Source organism: Carassius carassius, chromosome 22 (genome assembly GCF_963082965.1).
Source record: "Carassius carassius chromosome 22, fCarCar2.1, whole genome shotgun sequence".
NCBI classification, from domain to species: Eukaryota; Metazoa; Chordata; class Actinopteri; order Cypriniformes; family Cyprinidae; genus Carassius; species Carassius carassius.
The window spans coordinates 13,192,309-13,217,153 of NC_081776.1; the positions used below are offsets into that span (position 1 = coordinate 13,192,309).

At 40.4% G+C, this 24,845-nt stretch overlaps 1 protein-coding gene across 4 annotated transcripts in view; it reads left to right on the plus strand.

Moving 5' to 3' along the window:
• The window catches only part of LOC132099005 (voltage-dependent L-type calcium channel subunit alpha-1C-like), a 131,304-nt gene that overhangs the window by 45,289 nt on the left and 61,170 nt on the right, over positions 1–24,845 (plus strand). For all 4 annotated transcript variants that reach the window (XM_059505351.1, XM_059505353.1, XM_059505352.1 and 1 more), the window contains exon 3: positions 1,186–1,291. In XM_059505351.1, coding sequence (XP_059361334.1) covers positions 1,186–1,291 — 106 coding nt within the window. The remainder of the gene's footprint in view (positions 1–1,185; positions 1,292–24,845) is intronic.

Genomic DNA, 24,845 nt, shown 5'->3' on the forward strand with positions numbered 1-24,845 from the left:
CAGGAAAATATGTTAATGAGGATTGATTGGTTGAGTTAAATGCTTCATTCATCAGGAAACAGGAGATCCAGCTCCCATTCACAGCTTCAGCCAAGAACTGATCACATCATCAAAGATTTTCCCATAAATTCACAAACCGGCACGAGGGAACGGCTGAACTGTGGATACAGCGAAATATCTTCCCTTATATATTTCGGTGGGATGTTTGATAAAAGTTCCCATTTTTTTTTGGTTCTATCTGTGTGTGTCTTCAGTCTTGCACACACTTGACTGGATCTGTATCTCCAGAGACTCCAGATCCCATCTCTCCTGTCTTTGGTTATGTTGCCATGTCAACAGCTCCTCTCAACAGGCTGAAATATTCACCCCTCCCACACGCACACACAAATGCACATGCATATTGACCCCTCCTACAAATACTCAGTCGGTCACACACATTCACACTAATGCGCACTCAAGCTGATTTCATATATGGAAGTGTTATTTATAACCTTGTAAGACCTTTAAAGATACCATTTGGTTTGGGTCTGCCTGTAAGGGTCTGTTTTTACTCCCTTGGGGACCCAAACTACTGATCTACAAACATGTTTATCTAAATGGGTTACAGGGTCTATGGCTCTGTAATTCTGAACTAACCCCAGAGAGCCATAACTCAAGGCCCAGACAGCAGATACAAGAGAAACATCCAGAAAAACAAGAACACATCTGTTTCTCCTCAGGGCACGTGCCATGCGACTCGACACCCATCTTGGAGAAATCCATTCCTGTAACATATGATGACACCGTTTGATTGCGTTTTCAGCAGAACTGAAAGCCAAACAAACAGTTTGGACAGTGAAAAGAGAGAGGGAGGAGAGGGAAGGGAAATGGAAGGGGGGCTGAAGATCATTGTCTTGATGAAGGCCAGGTTTTTGAAGAGCTTGGCCTTGCTTTTAAACAGGAAAGAAAAGAAAAAGATTTGAGTAGAGAAAAATGTCCAAAGAGGATCTAGATTCTTACATGCTGTCTTGTGCACTGATGAAAGTGCTGTAATATACAGTACTGTACAGTATGTGAGTTCACTTGCTCTTACACACTGTCTTGTGCACTGATGATAGTTAACATGTACTGTACTGTTCTGTATGTATTCTTTTGCTCATGTATGAACCAGCTCTGATGTCACTTTCTTTAACACCGACTCATCAGACCATTTGAAATCATAATTTTGATGACTATTTTTGCAAACTGTGTGGCCTTAGCTGTCTACATCCCTTTCCCCGAAGACGATTCCAACGCAACCAACTCAAACCTGGTAAGAGACACGCTGCCTCACAGCACAAGTCAGAAATGAGCATGATGATGATTTGAGAGTGATGATAATGATGATGATCGTTATGGAATTAAGACTGTAATTATAATGTTTGTGGTGTGCTGCTGCTGATGGTAGTACTGATGAATATAGCAGTGACTGTAGTGCTGAGGATGATTATGGCGGTGATGGATGTTATGTGATATTGGTGGTGGTAACGTGGTTATGATAATGGGGAGGATGATATTGGTTGTGATGGTTATGTCATGTGATTGGGGTGATTATAGTAGCAGTGAGGATTTGTGGGAGATGTAATGGTGAAGATAATACTGGTTGTGACAGCGTTTGATGATAGTGGTGGTGATGGTAGAGGGTGGAGACATGGCTCTAAAAATGTAAAGCACTTTGGCCAACAGACTGTTAAATAATGCTTTATAAATAAAGTAAGGAAGAAGATGATGGTAATGTGATGTTGGTGATAACAGTGATTAACGGCGATGATGGTAAGGATAGTTAGATGGATTTGTGATAGTAATGATGGTTGTGATAATTTATGACAATGATAGTAGCAGTGAGGATGGTGGATGTTATGACTATGATGGTAATGATGAGGATAATACCGGCAGTGACTGGTAATGATGATGGTGGGGATAGTTATGGTTGTAATGGTGATGGATGTCATGTGACTGGTGATAATGTAGTGGTGAAGTTGTGACGTTGATGATAATGGTGAAGGTGAATATGTGATTATTGTGATGGTGAGCAAAAAATGGATGTGATAGTTATATGAGAGTAATGATGGTGGTGATGATGTTAATTATGACAATGTTAGTAGCAGTAATGATGGTAATGGTGGGGTTGATCATGGTTGTGAATGGTGTTAATGGTAAGAACAATACTGGTTGCAACAGCGAATGTAATAATGATGGTGTTTGTAGTGGTGGGAATGGTTACTGTTGTAATGTGATGGTTATAATGGTGTGAAAGAAATGATGGTGGTGGTGATAATGGCAGTGAGGACAGTATTGGTTGTGACAGTGAAAGTGATGATGATTCATGGTAGTTATGTTTTGATGATGTAATGGATGATGCTGCTTGTGATGGTGATTGTTAATGGTTATGGTGGCGATGATGTGATAATGGCCGCAATGATAGTGGTGATAACATGATCGTGATGATGGAGATCATGATAATAGTGGTTCTGCTGCTGATGATATTGCGGTTATGATGTGATGTTGGTGGTAGTCGTGAACTTTATGATTGTGATGATGACAAGGATGACAGTGATTGCTGCTGGTTGAATGATTAAATAGCTCTTAACGTTTGTGATATGCAACTGCATTTTAGAACTTTCATTGGATTTTGAATTTGAAGTGCAGGTTGCTGAATCTAGAATTGAGAGATTGGAACTCTCTAAGCCTAAGAACAGCCTGTGTGCTTCAGTGCTCAATGTACAGTACATTCAGCCTGGATGAATGCAGAAGGATGGAGCGTGTGGGTAATCTGGATGTTTGGCTGAGGAAGGAGTTCTCAGAACTCTCAGAGATTCATGCTGTCGCCCGAGTAACACTAATCCATCCACACATCAGCTCTGCAATCTAAAGCTGCATTATGTCTTTTCCCAACAAAAAACACAATGAAAACCTGTAAGTGCGTGAATGAAAGCATGTTCTATGCTTTTGGGGCACATAGCTCATGGCCGTGCAGTGACTAAGGTCACATATGCAGCGACTTCATTCGTTATGCAAGTATTTTCATTTTCTCTGTATTTATTTCAAAAGATGATTTAAATCAAACCAACCAGCTCTGAAGTTATTTTGATGAATCATTTCAGTTTAAAAAAAAAAAAGTTTTTTGGCAATAAATTGCACACCCTATAAAGTATTTGAGAATGACCTATACAAAAATACCTGTACAATATAAACAATGAAAAAAATGCTCTTTAATTGATTGAAACATGTAAAATGTAACATATTTTAAGTTTATTGTAAAATATAAAAGTTTATAAAAATCATGTGTAGTGTGTATATAATCTTTTGTATGTATTAATATATAAGTTGTTGGAAGGCTCCATTAAATCATTTACGAGTGTGCATGTGTTCATGGGAGTGTGCTTTTACTGACTCAGTAATGTCATTTGCAGTGCCTTATGGGAATGGGCTTTTATTGACTTGATTGTGTCATTTGCAGTGCTTAATGGTTAATGCTTAATTTTACTGTGATCATCATTCCCATGGTAACAGTGACTTCTCTCATTGGTGAAGCTAGAACCAGTATTATGGTAATGTAGACTTTTTTGTGGGAATTCAGTAATTAAACACATTGTTGTTCGTGGTTCAGTGGTCACAGTATGTCTGTCATTAAATGTTTATATTTTTATTACAAATTATTTCTCAACTGGATTTTTACTCCAAGAACCAGGCTTTTGCAGGCAGGTTAGAGTTTCCTTCATTTGATACATACACCCCCTGTTTATGGGCCATGAACGCAATCTTTTGATGGGTTGTGGTTGTCATGGATATGGTATCCTTGGTGATGGTGAAATGCATAGCTACCGTGGTAGCACAGTTAATTATGCAGCCAACCTGCAGAGCAGAAGGTGCATTGACTCTGCGACAAAACTCTTTGTTAACTATCCACTTCTCTGTTGCTCCCTTCTACGTTTAGTGATATGAAGCTCTCTCCTCAGGATAATGATCACAGATTCGAAGAGCTCTCTTGCGCTACAGCAGGTCTAGCACATGAATCCAAAATTACCCAAAGCCCCAAAATTACTGGTCAAGCTGCAAGGAAGCTGGTATCAAAAAAGATTGTTAATTAAGAAGGAACTTCACACCATTATTTATTATTCATAACGATCCAGAAATCTGGTAACAATTTATCTATTTAATTGATTCTATACAAGAAGTATAGTGGGTTGCTTGAACAAGTAGCCGACTAATCGAAAACCTGTATAAATTAGGCTAGGTTTGTTCTAATTTGACCCTGACTGGAGGTGTTCTTTAAGGTGCATTTATGTAAGAAGCGTTCTTGCAAAAACAGCTAGATGGAGCGCAACAGAATGGAACAGAATGTAAGAGTCTCAAGACGCATAAAGGATGGACTATTTTTAACTTGACATGCCGACTTAAAAATGCAACACTTGTAGTGGGACTGTGTGAAGTGTGACGCAAAGACAAAAGACATCCATCTTGATGTGTACTGTAGTGACATCACTTTAAAGCAGATGAGTTTAAAAATAGTGTTTCTAAAAGAGTTTTGCTGTGAATGTCCAAGTACCTGCTAAAGCACAATGGCTAAAAAAATGTAAGAAATAAATAATAAAACAAATACACCGCAATCGGCCAGTCAGTCATCCAGAATATATGTGAGTGTGTTTATGGGCATTTTCCATATGCTTTAAAAATCTCTTTTAATAGTTTAATTTAAATGACAGCATATAAATCTTTTTAAAATATTTTAAATTACAAAATTAAAATAAAACTTTTTAAACGAATGCATTAAAGTACAAAATTTCATATTACGTCATTACTAAAATACATTACTGAAATATGTAAATTAATATACAATAAAATACTATTAAATGAATTAAAATATTTATAAAAATCTGCTGTAGAGTCTGCACCAAAGCAAGCTTGGCAAAAAGAGGGCATCATGACTAAATTTGCTCATGTGCAAACAAGTGCTTGTACAACCACGGGCGATTTACGTATGTGTTTTTTCGTATTCGTCAACCTATAAAAAATTAGTCAAGCACAGACAGATGCAAAAAATGCAGACACCCGTTTTTTTTTTTTAGACAAACAAACTTTACGGATGAGAATTTTGGACTAGTGTGCAAGGACCTTCAGTGTGCAAGGTTTCTGTGCATGACAAATTTTTTAGGATGGCGAATACGAAAAAACGCATTAGAAAATTTCAGACTCAGACCATTGATTCATCATATCGGTTCTTTTGGCTTTATTTTGTATTTAGTAACGAATATGCTTCATGGAAAGTAGGAAATGTAGTGGAGTAAAACTCAAGTAAAGTACAGATTTTACCAAAACAATACTTAAGTACTCTAACATAGGATTATAACTTTATTACATTACACCACTTTCAAGCAGGATATGTCTGATTGGTGAGATCTGAAATAAAGGCGTTTTTATCCCCCGGAAGTGGGAAGTGCTGGTGCGCTGGTCGTGGTGGTAATAAAGGCGTTTTTATTTTTAGAGGACAGTGAGAAAACGGCTGTCGCTGAGACTCTGGCGACTGGCCAGTTCCCATTCTGCCCATTTCATCTATACAAATATCATATTTAGACAAGATCCCATTCTCTCCTTGTTGCACAACCCACACAACACATGTGCGCCCCTCCCTTAGCCGCAAGAGTGATGCTGTGCCATAAAGATGTGCCATGGTGAGTGTGTAAGAGATAGCTGTGTGTAAAGTGTAGTGTGTGTGGTAAAGGGTCAGAGCTCTGTGGGGATGGTGCAGTATTTTAAGGCTAAAAAACCATCACTAGTGCAGAGAGTGACCCACATACATTTCTTTCTCTCTCTTCTTCGCTCTCACTTTCCACAGCACCCTCTACCTGCTCCACTAAAAACTGTAGCCTAGTGTAGCTTAAACCTAGCCAGAACTACACAAGTATATCTCTGTTATGTGCTCCCTGTGACACCACAGAAATGTACTGTATGAAGTTGTATTTTCATCTGCTGTGAGTGTGTGTGTGTGTGTGTGTGTGTGTGTGTGTGAGAGAGAGAGGGACGAGTCAAAGGTGGATGATCTTCACTGCGATGCTGTGTGTCAGTGAGTTGGGGTCCGTTTCTCTCGGTCTCTCTCATCTTGCTAAATGTTCTCAGTTCTGCTGCTGCTGTCACCATGCCTACCAGGAAATTTCCACCGCACTAGATGAGGTCATTGTTAAAGAGCTCACAACTATTTCTCTCTTTCTTGTATCCCTCAACTTTTTTTTTCTAAGAGAGAGAAAGTGAGAAATATCTATCTATCTATCTATCTATCTATCTATCTATCTATCTATCTATCTATCTATCTATCTATCTATCTATCTATCTATCGTTATATCAATCTGTGTGATCTCATGGCACTTTGGTGCTGTGGTAATGAAAGAATGTGACATCTAGCGAGGTGTCAGGGCTCTGCGTGTGTAAATATTTGAGCAGTATCCCATCTATTTGTTCATCTTTAACACCTGTTGTACCTTTATTCTTCGGTGATCCGTGGCAAAGTCACTTGGTTGCCAAGATGAAATCCATGCTTAAGTATCTGTCTCTATTTTCTTGTTTCTGTTTTACATTGTCACCCCTTCATAGGAGATCTTTGCTGACATTTAAAGCTGTGCACAAACCTGTTCCCTGTGTTTGTTTAGGGAGGTGGGGTTAAGGTAGTGTTCTGCTAAACAAGTCAGAGGTGTTTCAGTTCAAGGGAACATTGTTGGTGTCACAACACATCTATTCTTTTTTTCCCCCCGTATATGTAGTCTTCACAGCATTAAAAATGTAAATACGAGTTTCATTTTAAGAAGTAAATAAACGTTTCACCAAAATCAGTTTTAAGAGATTTTAAAGAAAGGTGTTGAAGTACAGTATAATCCCTCTTTTGTTTTGTTTTGTTGTATAATTCCATGTTATTGAGCAAACAAAATCTCGGTCTGACTCATTTAAAATGATTACGACAAAGCTTTCCAGACTTTCTCAGTCTTAGAAGATCTGAAATGCATCTCTTTCAAACATGGATAATGTTTGGATTAGGAATGGTCGACTCTTGACCAAACAATTACTGAGGTTTTATATAGCAGTGCTGCTTTACAACTTGTTTTATTTGACATGTCCCTGTGATGTGACATGTTTGTTTAATGTCTGCCTAGGGGCTGAGTGTTCCCATCAGATATCCCATGACTATTACATTTTGAAAAGATGTGTTTTTGTACACCCCATATTTGGATGGAGAATAATATTCAGTCTACAGCATACAGGGACAGTGCATGTGTAGGTTTTATGCATGGTTTCATGGGGGCCGCACATGACAAGTGCAACAGATGCTTATGCATGTTGCAAAGTGTGTGCATGTGTGAGAGGAAGCTTGATTTATGCCTGTGTATGTGTGTGGGCTGAATTACTTCAATAATAAGCATTTGATCTTTTGTTTCCATGGTTGTTGTATATATCGCTGGGTTCCTGCATGTCTAGCGTAGCTTCGGGATGTGCATTTATGGGTTAGTTTTGGACTCGAAAAAACTAGGGAGATGATGATTTCACAAATCCACAGAAGTAGACAGTGCAACGTTGCTTCCACATATGCTTGAATTTTAACCTCACCACAAATGTCACAAATTAAATTTTGAGTGCAACAAAAAATTTTATGTTTAGTCAAGCAGCTGTATTTACTCAACTTCAGATGTTCCTGCTTGATATGATCTGTCGCTACATGCTGATATGAGGCTTACTGAAGATGTGAAGTTTTATGCATGTGTATATTGTCACGGGGTGAAGAATCACACGACAGCGAGGAGTACAAAGTAAGGCCCCGGAGGGTGGATTTATTAGGGTGAGAGAGTTTTTAGTGGTCGGAAGTGGGAAGTGCTGGTGCGCTGGTCGTGGTGGTATCCCAGGTGCGGCGTGTCCGTGTGTGGGGGTGCTGATCGGTCACGAGCTTTCTGCAAGGGAACACGGAGAACAGCGTTAGCATCCAGTCTTCTGGAGTGATCACTCACTTGTGTATCAGTGGCGGTGGCTTATGTAGCCGCCGCTTGATTGTCAGCAGCCGTGAATGATCGGCCGGTGATGAGGTTTCCAGGTGCTCCTCGTGCGTTTCCAGGGCGACGCTGATGAGGCATCAGGACACCAAGCGTTGTCCTGGTCCTCTTGTACAATGGGGAGATTGGGGGAGATCAGTGTGCCCTGACAGACTTGCGAAAGCTGACCAAATCCTTGAGAGTCCGTTGGCATTGGCGTTGGCCATCCCGGCTCGGTGTTGTACGCTGAAGTGGAAGTCCTGGAGTGACAGGAACCACTGCGTTACCCGGGCGTTGGTGTCTTTCGCCCGGGCCATCCACTGCAAAGGGGCATGGTCAGTAATTAAGGTAAACTTCCTTCCCAATAGATAAAACCTCAGCTCCAGGACTGCCCACTTGACGGCCAATGCCTCCCTCTCTACGGTGGCATAGCGCTGTTCCGTGGGGGTCAGCTTCCGGCTGATGTAGATTATGGGATGTTCCTGGCCGTCCTGTACCTGGGAGAGGACGGCTCCCAATCCTGTGTCCGAGGCATCTGTTTGCAACAGAAAGGGGCAGTTAAAGTCCGGAGCCCACAGGACTGGCTCCGACGTGAGGGCTGCCTTGATCCGACGGAACGCCTCCTCTTCTGCAGGGCCCCAGGATGGCTTCTCCGGCTGCCCCTTTCTGGTCAAGTCTGTCAGGGGGGATGCTAAGGAGGAGAAGTTAGGTATGAAGCAATGGTAATACACTGCCAACCCCAGGAAAGCCCGTACCTGTGTCTTGGAGCTGGGACGTGGCGAGGAGAGGATAGCTGTTACCTTCTTCTGCTGGGGTTTAATCAGGCCGCGGCCCACGCGGAAGTAGGCGCGCTGTGCTTCGCCGATCAGGAGGGGTGCGAGCAGTCGTGCCCAGCCCGGGCGTTCCCAACGCTCTCGGATGGCGACATTCTCAAACATCTGCAGGAACATCTCTACGTCATCATGGGCGGTCATTTTGGGTATCAGCTGCGTGGCCTGGACACGGGGATCAGGCGGCGGAGCGTGTCGGCCTACCTGGAGGGGTAGGGGGTCCGTCTCCCCTTGACGACTGGCGAAGTGTTCAGCAATTTATTGCTGGCGGATGCTGACCTTGGTGAGGTGTTTGAGAAGCTCATCCATGATGAGGGGAGGAGCGTCCACCTGCACGGGGAAAGGGAGAGAAGAAACAGTGGTGAGGGAACAAAATAATATATATATTTATTTTTTTTTTTAAGTGAGGGCGGCTGTCGGTGACTCTTCACGCTTCTGCCCGCATTCTCCACCAGTGTCACGGGGTGAAGAATCACATGACAGCGAGTAGTACAAAGTAAGGCCCCGGAGGGTGGATTCATTAGGGTGAGAGAGTTTTTAGTGGTCGGAAGTGGGAAGTGCTGGTGCGCTGGTCGTGGTGGTATCCCAGGTGCAGCGTGTCCGTCCGTGGGGGTGCTGATCGGTCACGAGCTTTCTGCAAGGGAACACGGAGAACAGCGTTAGCATCCAGTCTTCTGGAGTGATCACTCGAAGCCGTCCGTCTGAGGGTGGTAGACCGTGGTCCGGAGCTGCTTTACCTTGAGGAGCCGACAGAGGTCCGCCATCAGCCGGGACATGAAGGGGGTCCCCTGGTCGGTCAGAATGTTAGCGGGGATGCCGACTCGGCTACAGAGGAGGAACAGCTCCTAGGCAATGGCCTTGGCGGTGGCCTTCCGTAGGGGTTCTGAGGTGAAGAGGTTCTGCCAGGCGTGCCCGACCTGCCAGCGAACGTCGCCACGGACCCCTCCCCCCAGCCCGCTGGTTCCACTACCCATCATTGAGGTGCCCTTTGAGCGGATCGGGATGGATCTCATGGGGCCGCTGCCGAATTCCGCCCGGGGGCACGAGCACATCCTGGAGATTGTCGACCTGGGCCCAACAGTGCTTCAACCGGTCGTCCTTGTGCTGGGCCTTGCTGAAGTCGCCCTCTCCTGACACCTGCTGGAAGACATCAAGATATAGGTTAGGGACACTTGGGGACTCACCCTCTCTTGTGCTGTTGGATGCCAGCAGCACGGGGCGACGTTGGTCCCCCTTCTTATGGAGGGGTCTTCGGCGGCTCCCACAGGGGCTGGCAGGCTGTGGGGCGGTGAGGAGGAGGCGGTCAAATCCAGGCCAGTCCACCGGGATGATCCCCACCTCAAGCGGCCAAGATCCTGGGGCGGCCGAAATGGTGACCCGCTGTGCCGCCACCTCTTGGGTGTCCCCGTGGACACACGTGATGGCTAGGCAGGCTTTAGACTCCGGGGGGGGGGGGGGGGGGGGGTAAGACAGTGGGGTGGACGAGGCTGACCGTTCTCCCGGAGTCTAGGATAGCTTCCAACAGGTGGCCGTTTACCTTCACCTTGATACTGCCCAGTTGCTTGTTAAAACTAATCCAAAACTAGCCCAATCGCGTTTCCGGGAGGTTCCCCGATAAAAATTGCTTCCCGGGGTTAAAATATAATTTTTTTGGAAGGGTTTCCCTGGTAAAATTAGCATTTTAGGGGCTAAATATCACGTTATTGGTATTGGGGTTGCTTCATACCGCAGACATGAAAAACAATCGCAGACTTGGCAACACTGGTTCAGGTGGAGTGGCAGTTATTACACAGAGCCGTAGTCTACCGACAACTAACACAAAACCGTTTTCAAAATCGACAAAGAATCTCCTGCGATTTTAACATCGATTTTGTGTAGATTGTCAGTGAATTACGGCTCGGTGTAGTAAATGCCAACCGGTGTTGCCAAGTCTGTGGTTGTTTTTCATGTACGCGGGTCAAAGTGACCCCAATACAAATAACGTGATATTTATCCCCTAAAATGCGAATTTTACCAAGGCAGCCCTGCTAAAAAACGTATACTTTAACCTCAGGAAGCAATTTTTTTATCGGGGAACCTTCTGGAAGCGCGATTGGGCTAGTTTTGTTCTAGTTTTGAGAAGCAACTGGGCAGGATTTGTTGTGAAAACCTGGCAACCCTGATCTGAACGCACGTGCTGGAGATATACTTCTAATTACAGGAGCGTCTTTACTGATGAGATGTGCATGAAAATCGCATTCGATTTTTTGCACAGCCCTACTCACTTGTGTATCAGTGGCGGCGGCTTATGTAGCCGCCGCTTGATTGTCGGCAGCCATGACCGATCGGCCAGTGATGAGGTTTCCAGGTGCTCCTCGTGCGTTTCCAGGGCAACGCTGATGAGGCATCGGGACACGCGTCACAATATATATATATGGACTTTTGGAAATAGTTTTAGATCAGACAGTTGCTTGCTTTTAAAGCAGTACATAGTAGCTACGTTTAAAACCATGGATGACTACATGTTAGTGGAAAATGGGGTCCTTCTATGTGGCCCAGGACACGTTAGTGTTATTTTTGTGCGTAACGGTTCAAATAACTCAGTTCAGTTTGTATCAAGATTTTAGAGTCACTGTTTCGGTACAGTTTGCTATATGCTATGTTTAGGGGAAAAGGGACTATAGTGTCAAGTAAAAATAAAGAAAATAATATAAAATAACCTAACTACAAGCAACAGCTCAAATAAATACAGTAGAGCAAAGATACAAATAAAATAAATAGTGCTTTTCAGGTTTTTTACATATGTCTAACATAGGTCTAATTTAAATAATGTTCGGAACGCGTCTCCGCGTCTCTTTTCACTGTTGCACTGTGGCGAGGACACAGCTGTATGTGTTACTAAGCGTGAAAGTTCAGAAACTGAAGCTGTAAAACTAGTAGAACGCAATGACACAGAAGAACTCGTCCACAATATCCACTGACCACCACAAATATCCACCGCCTGCTGCCAACAGTCCCCTCGCCTCACACACACGAGCGTGACTTCAAAGCTAGATTTAGCAACTTTCAGAGCTTTTAGCTGCTTTTTTTCCATAGAATATATATACTGTACTGACAAACCTAGTGACTTTTTTGGATAAACCGTAGCTATGATTATATAGCCAAAACCACCGCATAGCCACTCAACATGCATGCATACTGTACATGCATGTTGATTTTATCAGACGATGTTGCGATTATAGATGAGTGTGACTCCTCGTTAACATGTATTAATGGGTCGTGTTTCATCACTATTTAGATTAATTTTTCTACAATATTCCCTCGTCATGACAGTAAAATGGGGCTTTCTAAGTCAGTCTACTGCTGTAGCCTATTTCCTCTCAGTCGGTAGAAAATGTGGTTTACACCTGGTCATGCATGGAAAAATTTAATAAAATATCGTCATATACCGTGAAACCGGTATAATTTTGAAAAATACCATGATATAAATTTTTGGTCATACCGCCCACAACTATGGATAGTACACTGATACTGTATGTTAAATTTGATTATTTTTTACCAAGCCATATAATAGATGCATTGTCAGATTTAAGTTGAACCGTGGTGCAAGTCCATGCTGAACCAAGGGTGGAGAACATTATGGTTCAATTTTTTACCGAGAACTTTCACACCCCTAGTGCCCTTACACCCCTAATGTTTATGCTACACATTCAAGGTGGTTACATGTTTTTCTGATTATAAATATGAATGATGTGCTCACAAAAAGTGCTGGGCCACATTTACACCTATATTTCCACTTGTGAATGGGGACAATTCTGTGGGTTTTAACAGTATAGCTATGATTTTATTGTAAAAAAAAAAAAAAAAAAAAAAAAAACTTTTCTGTGTAAAGTTGTAAGTAATTATGTACTTTTTACATCATGGTAATGCCATAAACCTTAAAACATCTGTACAAATGATGACTTAAACAACTTTACAGCAATAAAATCAATGTAAATGATTTTATCGAATTAGAAAATAATAATCATCCCCATTCACTTCCATTGTAATTTTTTTTTTAAACAATGGAAAATTCTCAAAATAGTTTTCGCAACTAGCACTATGCCACACATTCTAAAGAATCTTTAATCTGAGAACTCACCCCCTCAGCTAACCCCTACCTCCCTCGTGCTCATTTACCTCCTCACAGTTATGACCCTTAAATGGGAATAAATAAATAGTAAATCATAAATGCGCTTTGTGTTATGTGAGTTTCCTCTGCAGATGCATATTTAATGCCGAACACAAAGACATCGAAGCATTATGGGAGCAGTGGGAGGCATTTTATCAGCCTGAACACAGTACCGTAACAGCATGTGACTAAACACCCACCTCCGTCAGACTGCTGTTTATTAAACATTCAGATCATATGAAATCATATTGACTGCATTGATCGGCTTGTCCTGTGGTCAGCAGAACAGCTACATCATCAACGGCATACACTGAAATCCGTCGGCACGCAACCTGGTACAGTGTGTCCTAAAGAGACAAGGAAGGGAAGAGAACGGCACCTTGAACACGAGCGTGTCCTACACTCACTCACACTCACTCAATCTCACAGCTCTGGGATTTCAGATTGAGGACGAGCGAGAAAAAAATTCTCATGCTGTTTTTTCTCCTCTCTCTCTCTCTCTCTCTCTCTCTCTCTCTCTCTCTCTCTCTCTCTCTCTCTCTCCTTACCTTAACCACAGTTTGTGAAGGACACTTAGGTGTAAGGTTGTAATTCAAGCAGGTTAGTGACACATTGCTCCTCGCCTCCTCTGGACTTGTCTTACACCTCTCCATCCCTCTTTCTCCTACTCCTCCTTCTCCTACTCCTCCACCTCCTCCTCCTCTTTCTCCTGTTGTCAGGACTCGGGGGAGGTAACCCAGTTTTTGTGGCCGGTGGCTGCAAGCTGATGTTCTAATACAAACGATGGCTGAACTATGAATAATGAATCAGCCCCCACTCTTAAGAGCTCCGTCGCTCGCTTTCTCCTCACATACTAATCAGAATGAGCTCAGAATGACCTTGCGTCGTCTTCCTTGTCCTCCTCCAGTGGTGGCCTCAAGGGAAGGACGAAAAGTCCCTCATTCTGACAGGACTGTTGAATTTTAATCTCGGGACTTGACGTTTGGTCTTGAATCAATGCATCGGGGCAATAATGACTGGCGGAGGAGGCCCTTACGAACAATCTTCCGCACTTCACAGCAAGTGTTTGCACTCTCTCAGCTCGTAGGTCACCTCTCTGAGGGAGAATGAGAGGTTTAAATACATCCTGGAGTTAGGTAGTAGAGTTTTTGTTGCTTGTTGGTTTCTTGGTTTCTATTTCTGTGACATCATGCAGGGTAGTCCTGCCCACTGTGGAAACTGATTGGTGCAAAATTCAGCTAGCTTTGTATTGAGCATCAAATGTTCTTATTGGCTGTGGCTGGAGTTGAATCGCAAATTAATTTTTATATTATTTTGAAATTACAACAAAATGCTTTTTCATAGAAGTCACAGGGAATTTTGTTTTTATTTCCATTTTATTTCATTTTATGCTATCCGCAAACAATGACTAACTGTAGTAAAAAAAATAAATACATAAAAAAAACTCCATAATAAATATAAGCCAATAATAAACATTTACATCTAAGCATTGATTTTATTAATATGGTTATTTTTTTATCCATTTATTTAATTTCATCTTATTTTACATTTAAATCTAAACAGTGATTTTATTAATAGTTATTTTTTTATTGATTTGTTTAATTTAATTATAAAAACATTTTTTGGCTGACCTAACATCATAACCTCTGTTTGTAAACCTAAATTATTTCGAAAAATTGGTGGGCCACTATACATTTTGCCGTTTTCAATCACTGTGTCTTGTTTTCTGGTGCTGTGAATGAGAATTAACATTTCGCTTTGGAGGACATTATTATTTCCAACTATTGTGATTGCTGTGCAAATACATCAGTGGTGCTTCTGTACTGAATTGAGAAGTATAGGTAAATGCATCTTTTTACTGTGGCTTCTCTGGCACCTTTGAGAATTAATGAGTTTTATTTGAAAGAAGTGCTACGGTGGTCATCGTGTGGCCTACTCCTTGCCAGAGGTTTGTCCTGAGCCATGAAGTGATGGCCTTGCAAAATATAGAGGACAGCTCTTTATGGTTTTGCATGCATTTCTTTTTTACATTTTTAATGACATTAACTTTTGTTGCATTTCCTAATTACTAGTTCATTTTACAAATTAGTCATTTAGCTGACACATTTTCAAAGCGACTTTCAGTGCATCAACCACAAGGACAGTCCCCTGAAGCAAACTGAGGTTAAGTGCTCAAGGTTACATCCCAGATCTATCCACTAAGATACACAACAGTAAGTACACTTGTCCTGATCTTATGTTGTGTATTTGCTGCCCAGTGTGTAGCAGTGCTGCTCAGGTACATGTTTCTTGGAAAGCTCATACTGTGGCCAAGTGCGTGCTGTAAGGCAGGATGGATGAGGAGTACTGCATGAGTAAAAGAGGGCTGTGTGGTTGAGTGGTTAAATGCTTGCAACCAAAAGGCTGGTTGTCCGATACCCACAGGGAAATATTCATGACTATTTTAGTATGCATGGAATATATACTCCATTTGTAGAGCACAATTTGTGGAATATTGATTACTGAAATGTATCTAGTGTGATGAATAAGTTGCATCAACCACAAGGTTTAATCGCTCCCTTGACTCATTATTTAAAGTCTGTAGTACACCTGTATTGTATTCATACTACACACATGCATACAAATAAATGAAAGTTTATTAATGCTTGATAAGTCAAATGCAGTAAAATATTACCATTCCATAGTGCATACAGTATGCGCAGTGCAGTCCGCTTTCTACGTAATGACCTGCACCTGTAGAATGTTATGGATCAGTTCTTCATGTGACTCCAGTTAAAACATAGATCATCAGTGGGCGTGTTTAGCTCGGTGAAAAAAAGTTGCTAGGCAACATGGTCAACACTTAGTGTCTGTTTTTGAGGATCTTAAGAAAAAAATTAGCTTTTAATAGAGACAGAAGGGATGGTGTAAATAGTAGCAAGACTTGGGAAGTCGTGGCCTAATGGTTAGAGAGTCGGACTCCCAATCGAAAGGTTGTGAGTTCGAGTCCCGGGCCGGCATGTACAGTTCTCTCTCCACCCTCAATACCACGACTTAGGTGCCCTTGAGCAAGGCATCGAACCCCCAACTGCTCCCCGGGCGCCGCAGCATAAATGGCTGCCCACTGCTTCTGGTGTGTGCTCACAGTGTGTGTGTGTGTTCACTGCTCTGTGTGTGTGCATTTCGGATGGGTTAAATGCAGAGCACAAATTCTGAGTATGAGTATCACCATACTTGGCTGAATGTCACTTCAAGACAGGAGAGAGATGGGGATGTAGTTGGGGGGGAGTGGGGGGTATTTGGGGATGTGTAACAGCTGCATCCTCTTAGCCTACCAGGGGGGCCGCCCCCCAATAAACACACACACACACACACACACACCACCTTTGCCCGCCGGCCTGAACTATAGTTAGCTGTCTGTGCGCTGCCTAGCAACCACATCCAAAGCAGAATGATGGAGGTTTAGCCCGTCCTTTGTTCTATCTCTGTCCTTCTTTCTGTGTCATTATAGCTTTCTCTGTGTGAGTATGTGGTTTATACTGTACAGATTTAGGCAGGAATGGCCATTGTGCTGTGATCTGATATGCCGTCACTCCTGTACCGAGAGCTGATTTGGGCCATAATCTCAAAAGGGTTTGCTATAACAAAGCTAAGATGTTACCTATATGCTTTAGTGCGTGATATATCACGCACACACCTGTGAACACACACATCTCGTCCATAGGTTTGCGGCCTCCCTGAAGCGTGACAAGATGAGATTGTAATCATATGGAAATGTCTCCTTACTCTTTACTAATGAGATATCAGCTCGCTCTCCTCCTACTCCTCTCTCTCTCTCTCTCTCTCTCTCTCTCTCTCTCTGTTTTTCTCTCTCTCCCTCTCTCTGTCACTCTCCAAGGTGTTATCAGTAGGTTATGTGGTTGGTTGAGTAAGATGGATCTAGTGGCTGTTGTGTGTGTGTGTTTGGTTCTCCTTATAACACTGTCCTCTCTGCTGTCCGTTCCAGTGGATGTTTCTACCAACAGCTCATCTCAATTAATGGCTCTTTTTGTGATTTTCCAGAAAGTTGCTACATCTTGCATAGTACACAGTAAAAAAGGGAAATCTGTTATTGCAAAATCGGTTTACATTATGAATAGAATTTCAATTTTTATTGCCACAAAACAAAATTAATTTTAATTCATGTAATTTAGAAAAACACGTTCGTATTAGATTAAATGTATTCAAGTAATTTTTGGGTGAACTTAATTTTAATGTATAACTTCAGACAAAAATAGTAAAAAGAGTATCATGTCATTGATACACGCTCAGATACTTCTAAATTTGCCAGAAGATGAGTTTTGTTTTTTTCTATGCACTCCAACAGAACTGGGTTTAAGAAGTTCTTACATTTTTAAGATATCACCATTTACATCTGTTTATTTTATTTATTTCTGTTTACTGTTATCCTTATTTGCCTGCTGCAACTGCATCTGTTTGTCAGTTGTAGTGTCACTGATAAAAATGTCTCCATAAGACAAAGTTTTTCTGACCATAAATGCATTGCACATTTGCCTGCAGGACTAACGTGTGCACAATTTGTTTAGAGTGAAAAATGTGATTAAAGCACATATATGACTGTATAATACAATTTAAAACTGCAGTACTCCACATATTTTACTGTGACTATTGTCACATTAATTATTAGCATAATCACAATATTCTGTTTATGGGATTAATTGCATTATAAGCGTGCCTGTAAACATGCTTTAGCCTCTGTCAACAGCGCCTTCTGGTTGAAGTATATACTTAATAAAGATGTGTTTTTATTACTTTATGTGTGCGTATCTCTTGAACAGACTAAAATGTACTGTTGATATACCAATAACTCACAACATGGAATTCTTAAGCTGTCCCGTTACTGTTATCTTTTTCGATGAATGTAATTCACAATATAAACACTTACTTACAATGTAAAGTCAAGTCAAGAACACATCGTTTTTCTTTGTCTCTCTCTCTCTCTCTCTCTCTCTCTCTCACGCTCTCTCTCATACACATACACAAATATGCATATGTCCATGTAATATCCAGAGATACGTCTGTGCATTAAAGACTGGTGAGTGGGGCATCCGTATCTACTCATACCATTACAGTTGAATTATTATTATCTTATATGTCGAGCAAAGGCATTAATCAAGCCCTGGCCTTAAAGAACCAACACATCTGACTGCAGAAATCACACCATCAATGAGGGCTACATAGAAAAACACGAATAAATCATGATAACTACAGCTGTGGGAATGGAAACCTGCCTTTTTGTTGTGAGGAAATGTTTTGTAACGTTTATTATAACAAGCATTGATAAGTTAAACTCTGTTTATTTCTTTTTGTCATGTTTTTCTGAGCCAGCAGGCAGGTCAGATCTGAAAGATGAAAAGGTCACAATTATACTCAGGAGTGTCTAAACACTGTTTAATGCAATACAAATATGCCATAGGCACCACACTGAAGTTACCATGGATGTGTGTTTGTGTGTGTTTGTCTATGTGTATGTATGTGTGTGTGTGTAGACTAAAGTTAAAGTGAGTCGGATTAAACCGTAATTGTGATGTTAATAATCTGTGATGCACATCAGCTTTCTTTAATTACAGCGAACTCTCCAACACTCCCTCTCTCTCAAACACACACACACGCTCATGCACACAAACATGACACTAAAAACACAACACCTCGCTGACGTCATCCTTTAAATGATTAAATAATAATTGGAGGTTTTTTGTGTGTGTGTGTGTGTGTGTGTGTGTGTGTGTGTGTGTAAGCTGGATAAAGCATCTGGCTGATTGATTTGTGTTTTCGAGACAGATGAACTCTAAGCCTTGGACACACACGTAACACATATATTCCCTGTAGCCTCTCAATCCCTCTATCTCTCTTCCGTCCTTGACAATCATTTGTTCATCACCCCTTCAAGATGGCTGAAAGAGGAAATTGAGTGAAATTCTATTTGGCGCTTGGCAATTTCCTCTCAGATCAATGTGATGCTGGACTTTTGTTGTCAAGTCAAACCGCTTACTCTCTCATTCTCTATTTTTGTTGGTTGAATTTTATTTTACAAATGCATGTATTTTCAATACTATGGACAAAGTAAACAGTGTTTTTTAATTTAATGAAGAAATTGTGAGTGCGGCCTTCCCATTCAAATTCAGAAAAAAAAATGTAAGGATGTTGTTTGTGTTCTGGCTTGTTGCTAGTTGGTTGCTTACTGGCCTATACCTACAGGTTCAGTCACATTTATAGAAAGTGAAAGTGAAAGTGAATTTATCAATGTTTAGTGAATGTTTGTAGATGAATTCATTACATTTCCATCAGAATTGGTTTTTGATTGTACCATTGAGACATATTTTTTTTTCTAAAGCTGCTTTGAAACAACATGTTTTGTGAAAATTTTTGTACATTGAATAGATATCATTAAATTGATATCACGATTTGACTTGAATCTATGCAATTTTAAAAAAAATTACATAATAGCAAATTATTTCCTCACACAGATTTCACAAAATATTCGCTATGTTGACCAACAGAATGCTGTTTGGTTTGAAAGTGACTTCTGTGTGAGCTGTGCTTCATTCATCACTACAATATTGATAATAAACAATGCTCTGTTTTTGCCCACAGATTTTCATAACATTTTGAACACTAGTCTCTATGATATTCCGATCCCTACAGTGGATATGGCTATGGGGCTGTATAACTTCCTAACTTGAAACCTCCTTCAATGCAAGGTGTTTTTTTTTTTTTTTTTACAAATATAAGTCTGATCTATTAGAATAACCACATGATTTGAAGTATCATTTGTCCATAGCCCAAATAGTGTGGTACCAAGTTTAATAATTAGGGTTTGTTCATTTGGACATGCAGCTATGTTTTCCAGTGTGTTATGACACTCTTATATTTAGAGCTTTGGGTATATTTGTCTATGAGTGTGTGTTAAGTTCAATATAATGTGACCCTGTTTGTCATCATTTTAGGCATCTAAGTTGCAGTGATAAATGTGAGGTATGGATTTGGAGAGTTTGGGAGAAATCAAGAGGAGGAGAGACTGTGTGTGTGTGTGGGTGTGTGTGTGTGTGTATGTATCTCAGAGAGAGAGTCACCATGTACACACACACACACACACACACACACACACACATTTGCAAAGCTGCTCCTTATTTTATGGTGTCCATGCCATTGGATGCTCCTCTATTCTGTATCCTCTCTCTCTCTCTCAGACAGAATGAATCACTCATGCTCTCATCCTTGAGTATCAGTGAATCTATCAGTGAACTTGTGTACATCCTTCACCTTAGAGAGAGAGAGAGAGAATGATTTTTTTTCTTATTTTGCTTCGTTTAACATTAATGTTGTCTTAGCCAAAAGTTCTTGGGCAAATATGTAATTATCTGTCATGGCAGTAAGGCACATTGAAAGAGAGAGAGACAGAATTCCACCTGGTAACCCTTATGCTGAGCTGCTGGGATCACTGCAGGCAGTGCTGGGTAAAAATTGATTTGTTGGCATTAGTTTAAGTTTAAGTGTGGCACAGTGTTCTGTCCTTTGCTCTCCTGACACTGAAAGTGTGACACAGCTTTGCAACCTCTTTTTACTTCCACGACGGCGAGCCTGATTTCACAGAGTATAGCATGTTTCTGGATCAACATCCTTGTTGATCCTGGAACAACATTGCAATCAACCAATCAGAACAGAGAGATAACTTTTCAGGAAATATCTGTTTTAGGCTTGTTAATCAGCTATCAGTTCACACTGATTTTAGGAATAAATTGTGGGTAGGGTTAGGTTTAGGGATTGGGTTAAGTCTATATTTTTGGAAATTAATGTTGATCCAGGATCATCAAAAGATGTTGATACAGGAACATGTCTTACTTGGCAAAATCATGACGACCCTTCCGCGACATTAAATACAGGGGCATTCAATGAGAAAAAAATGTAGGCTGTTACTTGGTTTTATCATCTTCATTGGTTATTGATTAGTTAAAGCTGTCATTATTGAATCGTTAAAAATACTTAGTAGATGGAGGGGGAGGGGTTTGATGACATCAGCTGACAAGGAAAGTCATTATAGAGGTTATTACTTTTGATGAAAGATTATGCAGACATATGTGTTATGTTTTTTTTGTTCTATTGTAAGTCGATTTGGATAAAAGTGTCTGCTAAATGCATAAATGCAAATGGTTGTTTAGAATAACATGCCGCTATTAATGATTCTCTATAGACCAGGGCATTTTTTATTGTTTTGGTTGGACTTTTTAATACGCTTCCTGACGCTTCACAACATGATCCTCAGGAAGCTGCACTTTTATTTCTCAGTACTGTTGCATGGGTGTTAAAGTGCCCACTTCCCATAAGATTACAGTCTGTTAAAGACAAATGACAGTGAGTCAGCAAATATAGATTTTTTGATTGAAAAAGAGATCACTCTCAAAAAGACAGCATGAATCATGTCAGAGTTGTGTAATTACAACCATTTCTCCTCAATAACTCTCTCAGTTCTTGCAGGCGGCTTGGCACACGGTGGCAAATCTTTTTTTATTATTCAATTTTGATGAAAACTTCATGAGTTTTCACTACATTTATGTAACATCTCCCAGATTAAGGCGCATTCTTGTTGACAGCGATTTAACCACTGGAGGTTGTCGAGTGTCTGTGTGGCTGGTTGCGAGTAGGTGTTTCATCTCGACTGCTGGAGGCGGATCACATGTCCTCTACTGTCTTCCTTCCCATTGGTGGTTGCAGTATCACATCACCTCTGGTCTACTTTACATCTACATGATCTGTGTCACCTCACATCAGCAACTATCATGGAAAATGAATAACTTCAGGCCGTTTTGTAAGTGTGAAAAGCCCCTTTAGAGAGTTTAAATCTGTTACTCACCTGCCACACGACATTCATGTGCTCGCTTGTCTCTTCCTGAAGCAAATAATTCTCCTCTTAGTAACCGAGCTGAGGATTTCGCTTTCTTTCTCTCACGACACCACCCACTACCTACAGTTTTAGTCCATCATAACCCGCAACTGGTGTGTGTGTGTGTGTGTGTGTGTGTGTGTCTGCTGTTGTCTGCATGTGTGTGTAGTTAAGGCATGGCTCTGTTTTCAGCCATCTGTTATGGAGTTCACAAACTGATTTTATTGCTGTTCCTCTTGATATAATGAGCTCTGCCAACACACAGTCTCACACACATACACCGGTCAATTAGTTGTAAAGTCCTCATTTCACTAGCTGTTTGCTATAAGATTAACATTAAACGTTAACCAGAATTTGTATTAAATGTCATAAATTAAGTTTAATGAAACTGACACCCATTACAAGTTAGCATTAAATGTATGTATTTAAATTAAATAATGCATGAGATACTGTTTCTTAGCCTTTGTTCAGACTTTGTATTCAACTCCGATTTTGAATTAAAAAGCTAAAAAAAAATCAAACAAATAAAAACGAGTTCTTATTAAAATATGATTTTTGGAAATGTCTGAATGCATAGATCATATTTAATTTGTTATTCTTTTTCAGGATACGATTTGACTGTAATTTCATGCACAAAATGCACAAGTGTGTACTAATACTGTATGGCTGAATTCATGCATTTACATCCACACTCAAACTCATACAGAAATGGTTATTTATTGGCATTGACTGTTCCATTAAGGATCTTTGATCCATGGATATTCTTTTGGGAAACCCAAAACCGTCCCCTTTTGGAAACTTTAAGTACCATTAAGCAGGTTACTGAATGGTAAATGAGTGAAAAATTGAATGATTTCGGACACAGCATATACAGAAATGTGTTAGTAGTTTATTGCTTCTGATGATTATATTATCTAATATAAAAAGGTCATGAATGGATGTCTTTCTTTGCCCCTTGCCTTTGTTCTTAAGTAATCCATTGCTTGGACAACCAATGTACAGTAAATATAATAAACATTGACTTCCCTCTTGTACTAACTGATGATTTGATTACTTTTTATTACTTCTGGATTCAGTTACTGTTAATTTTACCCAAAATAGTACTTATAAGATTAGAGGCAGTACCCAGCTAAGAAAGTGTGTGTGTGTAGAGGTCGTAATATACTTGTGAGGGCCAAATTGTTTTCAATGTTCTTACAAATAAAGTAAAAAATGTCAAAAACCCACTTGTGAGGATTTGAAGTGGTCCTCACTATTTGTAAATCATCCCGATCTTGTTTTCTTCAAATCTAAGCAAGTCACCAGGTTTGTGTGAAGGTCAGCTTTAGTGTATATAAATATCATTACCTCAGTATGAAACCGTGTCCTCATGATGTGATCCTCATTAATATACTTTCAGAAGTGTGTGTGTGTGGACATCTTTCTGGTACACAAGTACGCTGTTGGTGTATGTGACCTCTGAATCCTGAGCTTTTGGGAAAAGGTCGGAAATGAACCGCCACAATTAGAAAAGCTAATTTAGCAATGACACTTCAAAGGCCCAGATTCCACCTTTCTCTTCTTCTTCTCTCCCTTTCTTTCTCTTTCTTTTCCTCTCTCCCCTGCCGGTGTGTGTGTGTACATATGTATGCATGTAGATTGTGTTTATGTAAATGATTGTGTATGAGCTAATTGTTTGTTTGTGCATGTTTCTACGAAGTACAGCTTCTGTATTTTTTATTAGCTAATTAAGACCCTTATACATCCTCCCAGGCGCCGGATACACACGTTTGCATGTGTTTTTTTTTCTTTTTTTTCATACATGTGAGTGTCTGTGCCACCAGTTAATGGTTCAGGAAATCGACTATTTGTTGCTATTTCTATACTGAGGCACATGGCGGAGAGGTGAAAGAGGAAAAAAGAGCTAGAAAGAGACTGACCTACTTTAGGGGGCTGGATTCTGGTAACACACCTCTCAGAGAGCGAGTGTGAAGGGAAGAAAGATGGGGGTGTGTGGCAGCTGAATAAGAGATTTCGGATGGCACGTGCTCTCAGGCTCCACCTAGTGGTTAGAGTGAATAAATAAACACAGACAGACCCCTGCACTGAACTTACACGGTGCTAAATGTATTGTTTTTACATAAATTATATTTCATTTTTGTCTTATTTATTCATGAATATTTATTCTAGAAGTATTTGTGCACTTTGCACTTTTATATATTTTGTCATGTATTTTCATATATTTTAAGTTTCTTATGGTCACCAAGGCTGCGTTCGTTTGATTAATTTGGATTCCAAAATACAGTATATCTGTCATATAATTTAACTATTCTTGTGATTGCTGTGTGTTTTACTTACTAAAGACTTCAGTGTCGCATCATCCTGTCACAAAGTCCTAAATGGAACCTTAGTGAGACAACTGTACTGTACATAACTTAGGTTAACTATATATTGCAGCTTTTCATTGTTCTTGAACGTGACAAAGTAGAATGTAATTTAGTATTTATGCATAATGAGAAACCACATATTTGCTTTCCATATGTTAAAATCCCTTGTGGTGTATTTTAGTGTTTTTTTCATCTTGCTTCATTTCATGTGACCTCTTGGCTTCAAAAAAATTAAAATAAAATAAAACAAAAAAAAATCCTTACTGAATAGCAAAATCCCCTACATTTAATTCAGTCAAGCACTTGGGCTGCTGGGTAATGTAGTGCCTGCAACCCACAGCTTCATGTATCTTCCCGTAGTTGCTATGACAACAGAGAATGAGAGTGCAGAGTTTATATACATTTTTCAAGTCTGTGGAATTTATGTAGTAAATTATAGTGCTGCATTGTGTTATAGGAGAATAAAAAAAATTAATAGTTTAAAAAGGTAAAAATATATACTTAATATGTTTCTTTATGGGATTCAGGCATATAACATACACTGTGTGTGTG